Source organism: Gopherus flavomarginatus, chromosome 4 (assembly GCF_025201925.1).
Source record: "Gopherus flavomarginatus isolate rGopFla2 chromosome 4, rGopFla2.mat.asm, whole genome shotgun sequence".
Lineage (NCBI taxonomy): Eukaryota > Metazoa > Chordata > Testudines > Testudinidae > Gopherus > Gopherus flavomarginatus.
The window spans coordinates 118638383-118651090 of NC_066620.1; the positions used below are offsets into that span (position 1 = coordinate 118638383).

The following is a 12708-nucleotide window of genomic DNA, read 5'->3' on the forward strand; positions in this document are numbered from 1 at the left end:
GAGGGGAAAAAAAACGGCACTGCCAGAGTGGCAAAGCAGGGAGAAAAAAAAAAACGACACAACCAGAGCGGCAAAGCAGGGTGGGAGGGGGAGCGGGGAATGACGTGGATGGAGCAGCAAAGCAGGGGGAAAAAAACAAACAAAAAAAAACCGCTGCGGGATGGCCAGAGCCAGAGTGCAGTGGGACTCCCTGCACAGCAGACATGCCCCAGCTAGTGTGGGGAGGCGGAGGGAGCAGGGGGGAGAGAGAGAAGGGAGGTGGCCAGGGCTTCAGCAGGGTGCTTGCCACACGGCCTTGACCACCAGGCCGCCTGCTGGGTGGGCTCTGTGCCTCTCCGGTCGGTAGGAGGGGAAGGACGCAGGCTGCCGGGCTTGCTGCAGACCTGGCACCAGCTGGGCAGATGGAGCGCGCAGCTCGCTCTCAGCAGGGCACTTCCCTCCTCAGCACTGTGGCCCCTACGATCGGCGAACCAAAAAAAAAAAAAGTGTGACAATAAGTTATGTCAAACTGCACTAGCCAGAAACCACCAAATGATTTCAACAGTATCTCTGAGTTAAAAGGTAGGTTCCAAATAGCCTTTTGAAGTTTACTTTAGAGCCAGTGGGCATAACAGCTGAATGCCAGTGTGTCCATTATAGTAACAATACTAGGAACCATCAATGCACAATTGTCTATCAATTTTAAACCATAATTGTTGGAGATTTGTAATAATAATGATCCTAAATATCCTAGTACCTTTCATTTCATTTTTAAAAATGAGCAGTAACAGTGAAGAAACTGGCAATTAGCCAATGAAATCTTGCCAAGTTGTCTGTAAAGAGATCATAATGGTGGGTTCTACATGGGTAATCAAATATAAACTGGGCAATGAAACTGTATCCAGTATACAACTTTTTAAAAGAAGTGGTTTTATTCCTAGATCAATTAACAAAATAATAATAATTAAACAGTAGTAATATAGCTTTGTAAAAACTAATTTATTTGAGTCTGTAAAACATTTGTTTTCTGTTTCGTTAGAGAATAATTGTGCAATGTGGAATTGCTATGCAAGTCAATGGAAAGTTTTATCAAACAAATGAGTCAAATGCTGATTTTTCTATCTCATTTACACATAAACATTTCTGTTTCCACTGATCAATAACATATCAACAATTTCTTGTTCCTGTAGTTCATGTGCATTTTCAAAAATCTCCACACAATGCCTCCTGCTGTATAGTGTATTTTATTTTACTTACATCATACATCCCCACCCCACTGCTCCAAAGAGCTCTTTTGGTTACCAGAAATTGTCACAGTTGCTCCACTAATTACTAACAGTAGGCTTGATTTTTGTAGCCCTTACTCTGTTATCAAGAATTTAGTCACACAAGGAATGTGACTCTGGGGCTCCTAGTGTGAATAAATGCTCGCAAATGTGAGTAATGGTTGCATGGTCTAGCTCAGGGATTGGCAACCTTTCAGAAGTGGTGTGCCAAGTCTTCATTTATTCACTGTAATGTAAGGTTTCATGTCCCAGTAATACATTTTAACATTCTTAGAAGGTCTCTTTCTATAAGTGTATAATATATAACTTAACTATTGTTGTATGTAAAGTAAATAAGGTTTTTAATATGTTTAAGAAGCTTCATTTAAAATTAAATTAAAATACAGAGTCCCACAGACCGATGGCCAGGACCCAGGCAGTGTGAGTGCCACTGAAAATCACCTTGTGTGCCGCCTTCAGCACACGTGCCATAGGTTGCCTACCCCTGGTCTAGCTCAGTATAAGGCCATTTTTCAGAGTCTTTTCTCTATAGCAATACATGTGTAGGAAAATTAAACCATTTTATGTGGTTTAAAAATATTTTATGTTTATTCACAGAGGTAGAGAGTTCAAAATGCATTTTAGTACAAACATTAAACCTTCAACCCTGACAGAAATCAGTCCTGGAAAGAGCATGTTGTTTCCCCGCAAAGCAACATAAATAGTTTTGGGAAGATGGCATGTATATTATTTCTGCTTTGAAAAGATGTACCACCTCAATTTCCCTGGTTGTATTTAGAGTCCTGTCTGCTTACTTCATTGACAGGTTTTGCTACTTTTAATACCAGTCATTGTTAGCTCTTCTGAGCCAATAGGGCCAGGAAAGACTAAGCTGGTGGTCTTTCTCTCTTGAGAATTATCAGAATAATTGGAGTTGCAATTGAGGGCCAAGTTCTGACTGGTTGTGGCTTTGGAACCCCATTGCAGAGAAGTGTCACACAGGTGTAACAGAAAGTGTAAGTTGGACTGCAGAACCTTTTTTTCTGGTAATGTATGTGATCCCAGGTTGAGATAATGGGGTATTAGTTACAAAAACCATATTTATACTTGTAATTTGAGCAACTTTTGACCTGGCAGTCCAGAGATGATATAAATTTAAAACCCCACAGTTTCATTTTTAGTTTCTTTAGAGCAGAATGGCACCTTAAAATAACTGAGATCTGTAAAACCTTTCATCCCAAAGGATCACAAAATACTTCAGAAACCATTATACAAACAGAATATATGGTTCTCTTCACTGAAACACAGCCATCCCTAGCATGAAATGTAGCAGTACTTAAACAGGCAAAAAGTATAAGATAGGAAGTAGAAAAAAGATTCCTATATTCATCTGAAACAGCTGGGAGAATTCAGCAAGAATGGCCCAGATCCACAAAGGGATTTAAATGTTTAAGGCCCAGATTTAGTCTCCCAAATTTAGAATGGGGTATTTTAATGTGGGTTTCTCTCAGTATCTCCTTTTGAAGCCATTCCTCTTTGTGTTAATAATTACTCACTGGACAAGAGATAGTGAGAGTGACTCTGTAGTGCAGTGGTTAGAGAACTCACCTCAGAGGTGGGAAAGCCTGATTCAGATCTCTTCTCTTCATGAGGCAGAGGCAGGAATTTGACCTGGGATCTCCAACATCCCAGATGAGTACCATAACTACTGGGCTAAAAATTATAAGGGAGACCGTTCCCCCAACCCAGTTGTTTTGTGTAGAGTTAGGCATGTGTTGCTGCCATTATTTCAAGAACTAGCTTAGGCACGTAAGGTGCCTGACTCCAGGAGAGTGTTCCCAGCTGTGGATTGCAAGCACAGATAGATGCCACCCTGTAGCCTGGATTTAGGCACCTGATGCTGTTAGATAGGTAGACCTGGCTTACATAGCACCCCCTCCAAATGGGCTGCCTTTAGTGGATTGCATTCCCAAGTTTGCATTCCTCTCTTTTCCCATGTTTGTATAGACTGCCTAAGTGGCTAACTCAGTGGATTCCCCTGGGTGGCTAGCAGCCTAAATTTCTTTGAATGTGTTGCTGCTACTCCTGTAGTCTAAATATTTTGTTTTGAAGTGTATTTTAAATACGTTTGAATATTAGTACCGTGTATCTTTTCCTCTTTTTTAGAGTGAGCTGTTTTGAATCCCTGCATTTATGTATCTTCAACTCTTTCTCTTTTCAGGATCATGCATGATAGTGGATTCCTCAGATCATGATCCTGGAGAAAAGGCTCGACTTCAACTTCCTACAATGAAGGAAAATGACACTCACTGCATTGATTTCAGTTACCTTTTATATAGCAAGAGTGGAACGAACCCTGGAACCTTGAACATTTTAGTTAGGGTGAACAAGGGACCTCTTGCTAATCCCATTTGGAATGTGACAGGCTCTACTGGCAGAGACTGGCTTCGAGCTGAGCTGGCTGTCAGCACCTTCTGGCCAAATGAATATCAGGTAAGCCTACAATACATCCTCCTCTTATTGCCAGGGTGTTAAATGTGCCAACATGTGGTGTTGTAGCATCCATGAGACCTGATGTATTTAAAGAGCTTTTCCATACAATTTTAAGCATGTCTTCTCCCATCCAGTACAACACTCCATTTGGGCTAAGGATTTTTTGCGTGAAATTTAAATTCACAAGGAATCTGTGTTGTATGATGTCCAAAAGCCTACATTAAAAACACTCTGAGAAACTTGAAAATCCAGTACTCAGAAGTTAGGAAATGTTAGAGTTAAGATTGCCTGTGCATTTGTAACCACATCTCCCTTGTCCATATGCATTAAGATACAGTCTTTAATTACATGATCACAAACAATTTCCCCCCACTCATTGGAAGCCTGCCTAGTTCAGTACACGAGATGGATGGTGCTTGCTTAATGGGTAGCTGATCAATATTTGGTTTTCTCCTTATTTTTCAGTGTGGGCCCATGCCTTTTTTAGTGTGTACTATTCAAACCCTGTTTTGAAGACAGAATTATTAGTTTTGTCATGGGCTTTACTGTGGCTCTCATCACTATACCATCTAAGCGTGTCCCAAACACTAATGAATTTATTTCACAATACTGTGAGATGAAGGGGTTAGTTGGGGAACTGAGGCAGAGGGTAAGCTCAAAGTATCCATTAATTTTGGGTGCCCAGTCTGAGACACCTAGGATCTGATTATTTGGACTTCTTACGAAGTGCTATAAAATGCTGTGTTTGAAGGACAGCTCCCGTTGACTTCAGTAGCAGCTATGAGTGCTCAGAACTTTTGCAAATCAGGCTCCAGGGTCTTAAGGCAGTCACCCAGAAAATGAGGAACACACAGTTAATGACCACCTGTGAAAAGTTTGGTTTAAGTGATTTGATTGGCATCACATCATAACCCCGTGGCAGAGGCAAGAATAGAATCCAGTTCTCCAGAATAGCTTTCAGTTGCAAATTTACCAGTAGTAAGACGACATTGTCAAAACAGTTGGGGTTAACACCACTTGGAAAGTTGTTTCACCATGTCGGTATTAAAATAACTAGAAATGCGCTCTTTTGGATTAGTTTGAGAGAAGGCTGCCCATCTGGTCACCTGAAGCTGTTGCTTCAGGCTATTCAGGGATATGGTGTGAAGAACAAAACTGATATACACGAGAATACAGCCATGCGGTAAGGAGGAATTGTGTTAACTAGTTACATCTGCTAAGAAATGTCAAACAATCTGTGTCAGAGCTCAGCACAGGACTCTAAGGGACTGATCCAAAGCCTATTCAAGTCAATGGGAGTTTTCTATGGATTTTAACAGGGTCTGTGTCAGACCCCAAAGGAGCTGTTCTGATTCATTGCATTAAGTGTCTATATGAAGAGTGGTGTGTTCAAAAATTTCTAGATATCAATTATATAATTTTGTGTTGCTGCCCATCACCATAGTACCTGAGTGTCTTCTGTGTAAAACCTGTAGAAACAAACAAGTCCCTAGCGGAGTCTATGTAGTTTTTGGCACGTTACTCACTTCAGGGTTAAAACTGTGCTAGGAATAGGATTGTTGTTGTTTTTTATTTTTTTAAAGATTTTATCAACTCCTCCCACCCCTTATTTTTTGATTGGGAGAGGTCTAGAGGTAGTGGGGTAGGAATTATGAGCATTGTTCATAGATTCATAGATTCTAGGGTCAGAAGGGACCAATGTGATCATCTAGTCCGACCCCCTGCACAAAGCAGGCCACAGAACCCTACCCATCCACTTCTATAACAAACCCCTAACCTATGCCTGAGTTATTGAAGTCTTCAGATTGTGGTTTGAAGACCTCAAGCTGCAGAGAATCCACCAGCAAGTGACCCATGCCCCACGCTGCAGGGGAAGGCGAAAAACCTCCAAGACGTCTACCAATCTGCCCTGGAGGAAAATTCCTTCCCACTCCAAATATGGCGATCAGCTAAACCCTGAGCATGTGGGCAAGACTCACCAGCCAGCACTCAGAAAAGAATTCTCTGCAGTAACTCAGATCCCATTCCATCACCGACCATTGGGCATACTTATCTGGCGATAATCAAAGATCAGTTGCCAAAATTAGGCTCTCCCATCATACCATCCCTTCCATAAATTTATCAAGTTTAATCTTAAAGCCAGATATGTCTTTTGCCCCCACTACTCCCCTTGGAAGGCTGTTTCAGAACTTCACTCCTCTAATGGTTAGAAACCTTCATCTAATTTCAAGTCTAAACTTCCTAGTGTCCAGTTTATACCCATTCGTTCTTGTATCTACATTGGTACTAAGCTTAAATAATTCCTCTCCCTCCCTAATATTAATCCCTCTGATATATTTATAAAGAGCAAGCATAACCCCCCTCAGCCTTCTTTTGGCTAGACTAAACAAGCCAAGCTCTTTGCGTCTCCTTTCATATGACAGGTTTTCCATTCCTCGGATCATCCTAGTAGCCCATCTCTGAACCTGTTCCAGTTTGAATTCATCCTTCTTAAACATGAGAGACTAGAACTGCACACAGTATTCCAGGTGAGGTCTCACCAGCGCCTTTTATAACGGTACTAACACCTCCTTATCTTTGCTGGAAATACCTTGCCTGATGCATCCTAAAACCGCATTAGCTTTTTTAACGGCCATATCACATTGGCGGCTCATAGTCATCCTGCGATCAACCAATACTCCAAGGTCCTTCTCCTCCTCAGTTGCTTCCAACTGATGCGTCCCCAATCTATGTCTAAAGTTCTTATTATTAATCCCTAAGTGCATGACCTTGCACTTTTCACTATTAAATTTCATCCTATTACTATTACTCCAATTTACAAGGTCGTCCAGATCTTCCTGTATGATATCCTGGTCCTTCTCCGTGTTAGCAATACCCTCCATCTTTGTATCGTCCGTGAACTTTATTAGTACATTCCCCCTTTTTGTGCCAAGGTCAGTAATAAAAAGGCTAAATAAGATTGGTCCCAGAACCGATCCTTGAGGAACTCCACTAGTAACCTCCTTCCAGCCTGACAGTTCACCCTTCAGTACGACCCGTTGTAGTCTCCCCTTTAACCAGTTCCTTATCCACCTTTCAATTCTCATATTGATCCCCATCTTTTCCAATTTGACTAATAATTCCGCATGTGGAACCGTGTCAAATGCCTTACTGAAATCGAGGTAAATTAGGTCTACCGCATTTCCTTTGTCTAAATAGTCTGTCACCTTCTCAAAGAAGGAGATCAGGTTGGTTTGGCACGATCTACCTTTAGTAAAACCATATTGTACTTTGTCCCAATTACCATTGACCTCAATGTCCTTAACTACTTTCTCCTTCAAAATTTTTTCCAAGACCTTACATACTACAGATATCAAACTAACAGACCTATAGTTACTCAGATCACTCTTTCTCCCTTTCTTAAAGATTGGAACTACGTTAGCAATTCTCCAGTCATACAGTACAACCCCTGAGTTTACCGATTCATTAAAAATTCTTGCTAACGGGCTTGCAATTTCATGCGCCAGTTCCTTTAATATTCTCGGATGAAGATTGTCCAATCCACTTCCCTAACTAATTTCCTTAATTCTTTAAAGTTAGCCCTTTTGAAATAAAAAACCCTAGTCCCAGATCTATTTTTGTTTATCCTTCCATCTAGTTTGAACTGAATTAGCTCATGATCACTCGAACCAAGGTTGTCCCCTACAACCATTTCTTCTATGAGGTCCTCACTGCTCACTAAAACCAAATCTAAAATGGATCCCCTCTTGTCGGTTCTTCAACTACTTGGTGAAGGAATCCATCAGCTATCACATCCAGAAAAATCTGAGCCCTACTATTCTTGCTAGCACTTGTACTCCAGTCTGTATCTGGGAAGTTAGTCTCCCATGATCACACACTTCCCATTAGTGTTTACTTCCTTAAAAACATTAAAGAGGTCTCTGTCCTTATCCAAATCAGATCCTGGTGGTCTGTGAGTGGAAAGACTTTTTCAAAGAGGAAAGTTTTGCAGTATTTCCTAAATATGGTCAGACTAGATTCACCTCGATAGATATTTAAACAATATATGAGTATTCCATTATGCTTTTTTTGTCTCATCTGTTGCCAGTCACAGCCATGAGTTTCTCTTTTATTGGTTTCTGTTTTTTAATACTGCTGTTTTACTTTCTCTTTTTTTTAAGTTTAAAGGTATTTATACCCCAAAATATGTTCAAATAACACGAGATTATTAACGCCATGAAAGAAAAGTTCAGATAGTTTGAGTTGTTTTGGAGGGGAGAGGGATGTTTCGCTGAGAGCCTTGACATTATTTAAAAGCAGGAATGCTTTATTAGTAGTTTTCATAGCAGCGATCAAGTTGTTGTATACCGCTGTAGTCAAACTTGGCAATGAGATTGGTGATTGGAGGTTTATACAGGTACCATAGCCATTCTTCATTTATGTTATAACCTTCATATAATTTCTGTAAAATCCTGCACTCAAAAGGTCCCTCCCACTCCCAGCTCCCCAATGCAATGTTAAAATAATGTAAAATACATAGTGGTTCAATTTTCTAATTTTTAATTTAAAAGTAAGAAGTAGATCTGGGTGCATATTTTTATAGGTCTGCCGTGATCTATACATAAGCTGCACCTGGCCTGTAAATGCTGCCTTCCTACTGTTCTCTGGTTGAATCAGTTGGAACCAGTCTAATTTTATATAACTTCTTACTAAGAATGGAAAATGTATGACTTTGGTTTTTTTGTTTTGGAATAGAATTAATTTTTTCTGTCCTTCTGTAAGAGCTTCCTTTGAGGTCGTGAGGTTAACAGCGCTCTTTCAAGAATACAGAGTAATTTACAGTGTTAGCTTTAACGTTGAGCTATACTCCAGAGCACAGTATGAATGCCTCTTCTGTTCAGTTGCATTCTGAGTGACAATGCTGCAGTTCACTAGCTCTGTAGGTTGCCTGTCCACCTCTTGTGAGTTCAGTAAGCAATACAGGAGGAACCTACACATGTTTAAAACAAGATTGAAAGCAAACAATTTTTGTTTTGAGAATTGCATTGTCATAAACTAAACCTGGCTTGGTACAGATCCCCAAGCAAGGCCACCTTTTGTTAAAGATTATAAATTGGAAAATTTATAAAATATGTGCACGTTTAATCCAAGCAAACCTCCATATCTGATTTTTTGTAATATTTTTTTCCATTTACTTAAAGTCAAGAAGAAGTCAATAGTAGGTAATATACTGTATCAAAAGTGATGTGTATCAGTTGTTTAGATACCGAGACACATGTATATACAAAATATATTAGCCATCTCTTAATGACACATACTATGTTTAAAACAAACTCAAGGGATGAACTGGAGAATTACAGGCCAGTAAACTTTGCATACCTGGTAAATTGATTGAAATGATAATTAGTAGTAGAATAATAAAATACCTGGAAATCATGATAATATGGTCGGTTCAGCACAGTTTCTGTAAAAGGAAATTCTCTCTCTAATGTTTTAGATTATTTTGATCATTTAGTATTGGATAAAGAGAAACCAATTGACATAGTTGATTTAGATTTTCAAGCAGCCTTTGACAACGTCCTTCACAAAAGGCTACTAAATAAAGGAAGTAGTCTTGAGATAAGAGGCAAAATATTGTTGTGAATCAAAAATAGGCAAAGCGGTGTTCTTTGTTAACAAGACAAATCCAAAGAATGGAGCAAGTTTGTATTTTATATAGTGTAAAGGCTGTGTTGTAAGTGGACAGAGGAAGGAGTTTCCTTCCACTCCTTAGTATGTTATTAAAAATCTCATCACTTACTTTGAATTGTTTAGCTGTGCTCTGTTGATCATCATATGACTGTTGCAAAACTGGCAAAGGAGAAATGCTTAATTTCTGCCAAAGCTTTGCCAGAAATCCGTGTCCTCCATTGCATTCATATAGCAGAATGTAGCATTCTATGGCAAACCCCCAAATTCCAAGTGCTGAATGTGGGGAGGGATAGCTCAGTGATTTGAGCATTGGCCTGCTAAACCCAGGGTTGTGAGTTCAATCCTTGAGGGGGCCACCTAGGGATCTGGGGCAAAATCAGTACTTGGTCCTGCTAGTGAAGGTGGGGGTTAGATTCAATGACCTTTTGGGGTCCCTTCCAGTTCTAGGAGATAGGCTATCTCCATTTATTTATTTATTTATTTATTAATTATTATAACTATATTGAAGCTGTAGGGCACATAAGGTGAGTGAATATGCTTGCTGATAAAAAGCAAGATAAGAGGTTCTCTGCTCCTGTTCTTTTGACACTCCTGTACCACATGCATGTGAATAAGTGGTAGTTTAGAAAAGAGTAGATGTGTTTTTGTAAGAAATGTTGCACTCATTCCAAAGCATAGTTGGTATTGGCTAACTGCTCTCTGGGAAATGAAAGGGAGGCTGGCTGATCTTGCTGTGTTCCTGTGGGTGCTTTCAAGCAAGAGGGCCAGTAATTCTTCCACTGTAGGTTTTATACTCTAGGAAATTCCTGAAGTTGTGTAATGATATGATTTATCTCTTCTGCTACTGGCAAGATATCTTTATTTCTCTGTTTAACATGGGGATGAACTCTCTAGGAGAATTGTTTGGTTAGAGAATCCTTTGGGATTGAAGGCCCATATTTGAATTGGGTACTCATTAGTTTTTGTTTAGTTTTGTTACTGTTGTAATGGAAAAAGGCCACCCTTGACTTGTCTAAAATCTATTTTAGGGAAAGGAATTTCTGAGGTTGTATTGTTTAACTCATTCTGGAGTTTTGTGTCTTTCATTTTCCATATAGGTTACTGTAAAGCAGGGGTTCTCAAACTGGGGGTTGCGAGGTTATTACATGGGGGGGGGTCATGAGTTGTCGGCCTCCACCTCCAAACCCCACTTTACCTCCAGCATTTATAATAGTATTAAATACAAAAAAGGTGTTATAATGTATGAGAGGGGGTCACACTCAGAGATTTGCTGTGTGAAAGGGGTCACCAATACAAAAGTTTGAGTAACACTGCTGTAAAGCATTAGTTTATGCTAGTTAAATTGGTTATTTCTGTCTAACTTTGTATGTGAGTCTAACAGTGTGTCTACGCTGCAAAAACAACAACAACAAAAAAAAAACACATGGCAGAGAGTCTCGGAACCCACATCTGCAGACTTGAGCTTGCACAACAGCACAACAATTGCAGACCGAGTCTGTACCCCGGACTCTGAGACTCATTGCTGCAGGGGTAATGGGATGGGGTTTCTTTTTCTTTTTTTTCTTTTTGTTGTCTTGCAAGTATGGAGAAACCCTAGGGGCTCTATACTAATTTCCCTTGATTTCTCTGCTCTTTGGTTGATGAGAATCATCCTCTGCTCAAGAGTCTCTCCTCCTTTGGGCTTCAAGCACTATCATTTTCTGTTTCTTCTTCTCTCTTGCTGACCACGCTTTGTTTAGTATTCACTCTTTGTTTTGTATTAACAACAAAGGGGAAGGGAACACAGGCTCAAATCAGGAAAGAACAGGATAAGGAATATTTAGATGAATTAGATGTAGTCCAGTCATCAGGGCCTGATGAAGCTCACCCTAGAGTACTTAAGGAACTTGTCAAAGCAATTTCTGACCCATTAACAAGTTTTCTTTAAAAACTCATTGAGGACAGGTGAGGTCCCAGAGGACTGTGTCTGTGTTTAAAAAGGGGAAAAAGTAGGACTTTGAGAAATTATAGACAAGTCAGCCTAACTTTGATACCCAGAAAGATACTGGAACAAATTATTAAACAATCAGTTTGTAAGCGCCTTGTAGGTAATAACCAAACGAGGTAAATATGGGCCAGATTAAATGACTTTATAAGGCTGGTGCAGAACTGGCTGAAAAACAGTACTTCAAGTAGTTGTCAGTGATTCACTGTCACAATGGGAGGATATATCAAGTTGTGTTACTCAGGAGTCTGTCATGGGTCTGGTACTAATCAATATTTCCATTAATCAATTGGATGATGGAATGGAAAGTATGGTTACAAAAATTGTGTATGACACTAAGATTGGTGGGGTTGCAAGCACTTTGGAGGACAAGATAGGAATTCAAAATGACCTTGATAAATTGGTGAATTGGTCTGAAATCACTAAGATAAAATTAAATAAAGACAAGTATAAAGTCACACACTTAAGTTAAAAATCAAATATGAATACTAATTATGAATAACTGGATCTGATGGTTATAATGGATCACAAACTGAATGAGCTAACAGCTTGCCTTATATTTAGATAAAGTAGGGATATTCAAGTAGGAAGAGCCTGATGAAATTCATCCTAAGGTACTTAAGGAACTAGCTGAAGCAATCTCAGAACTGTTAGCAATTATGTTTGAGATCTCATGGAGGACTGGTGAAGCGTAGACATAGTACCTATCTTTTCAAAGGAGAATGCTAGACCAGTCAACTGAAACAAATTATTAAACAATCAGTTTTTAAACCCCAAGAGGATAACAGGTTCTTTAGGAATTGCTAGCATGGGTTTATCAAGAACAAATCATGCCAAACAAGCCTAACTTTCTTGTTTGACCGGGGAGGCAGTTGACATGATATATCTTGATTTTTTTGGTAAGGCTTTTGACATAAACCCACCTGACAATCTCATAAGTAAACTAGGGAAGTGTGGGCTAGATTAAGTTACTATAAGGTGGATGCACAGCTTGTTGAGAGATAGGGCTAAATTCAGCAAGATGAAATTCAATAAAGACAAACACTTCACTGAGGAAGAAAAAAAAATGCAGAACTACAAAAGTGGGAATAATTGGCTAGGTGGTAGTGCTGCTGAAAAGAATCTGGGGGATTTATAGTGGATCACAAACTGGATATGAGTCAACAATGTGATCCAGTTGCAAAAAAGGCTAATATCTGGGATGTTTTAGCAGGAGTGTTTTTTGTAAGATATGGAAGATAATTGACCTTCTCTAGTCAATCCTTGTGAGGCCTTGTCATAAACAGATAGCTAAGGGTTAATATCTCTTTCATCTGG

The 12708-nt window shown here is 39.6% G+C and overlaps 1 protein-coding gene across 12 annotated transcripts in view; it reads left to right on the forward strand.

Moving 5' to 3' along the window:
• The window catches only part of PTPRK (protein tyrosine phosphatase receptor type K), a 616176-nt gene that overhangs the window by 218728 nt on the left and 384740 nt on the right, over window positions 1-12708 (forward strand). For all 12 annotated transcript variants that reach the window (XM_050949447.1, XM_050949436.1, XM_050949438.1 and 9 more), the window contains exon 3: window positions 3466-3737. In XM_050949447.1, the coding sequence (XP_050805404.1) occupies window positions 3466-3737 (272 nt within the window). The remainder of the gene's footprint in view (window positions 1-3465; window positions 3738-12708) is intronic.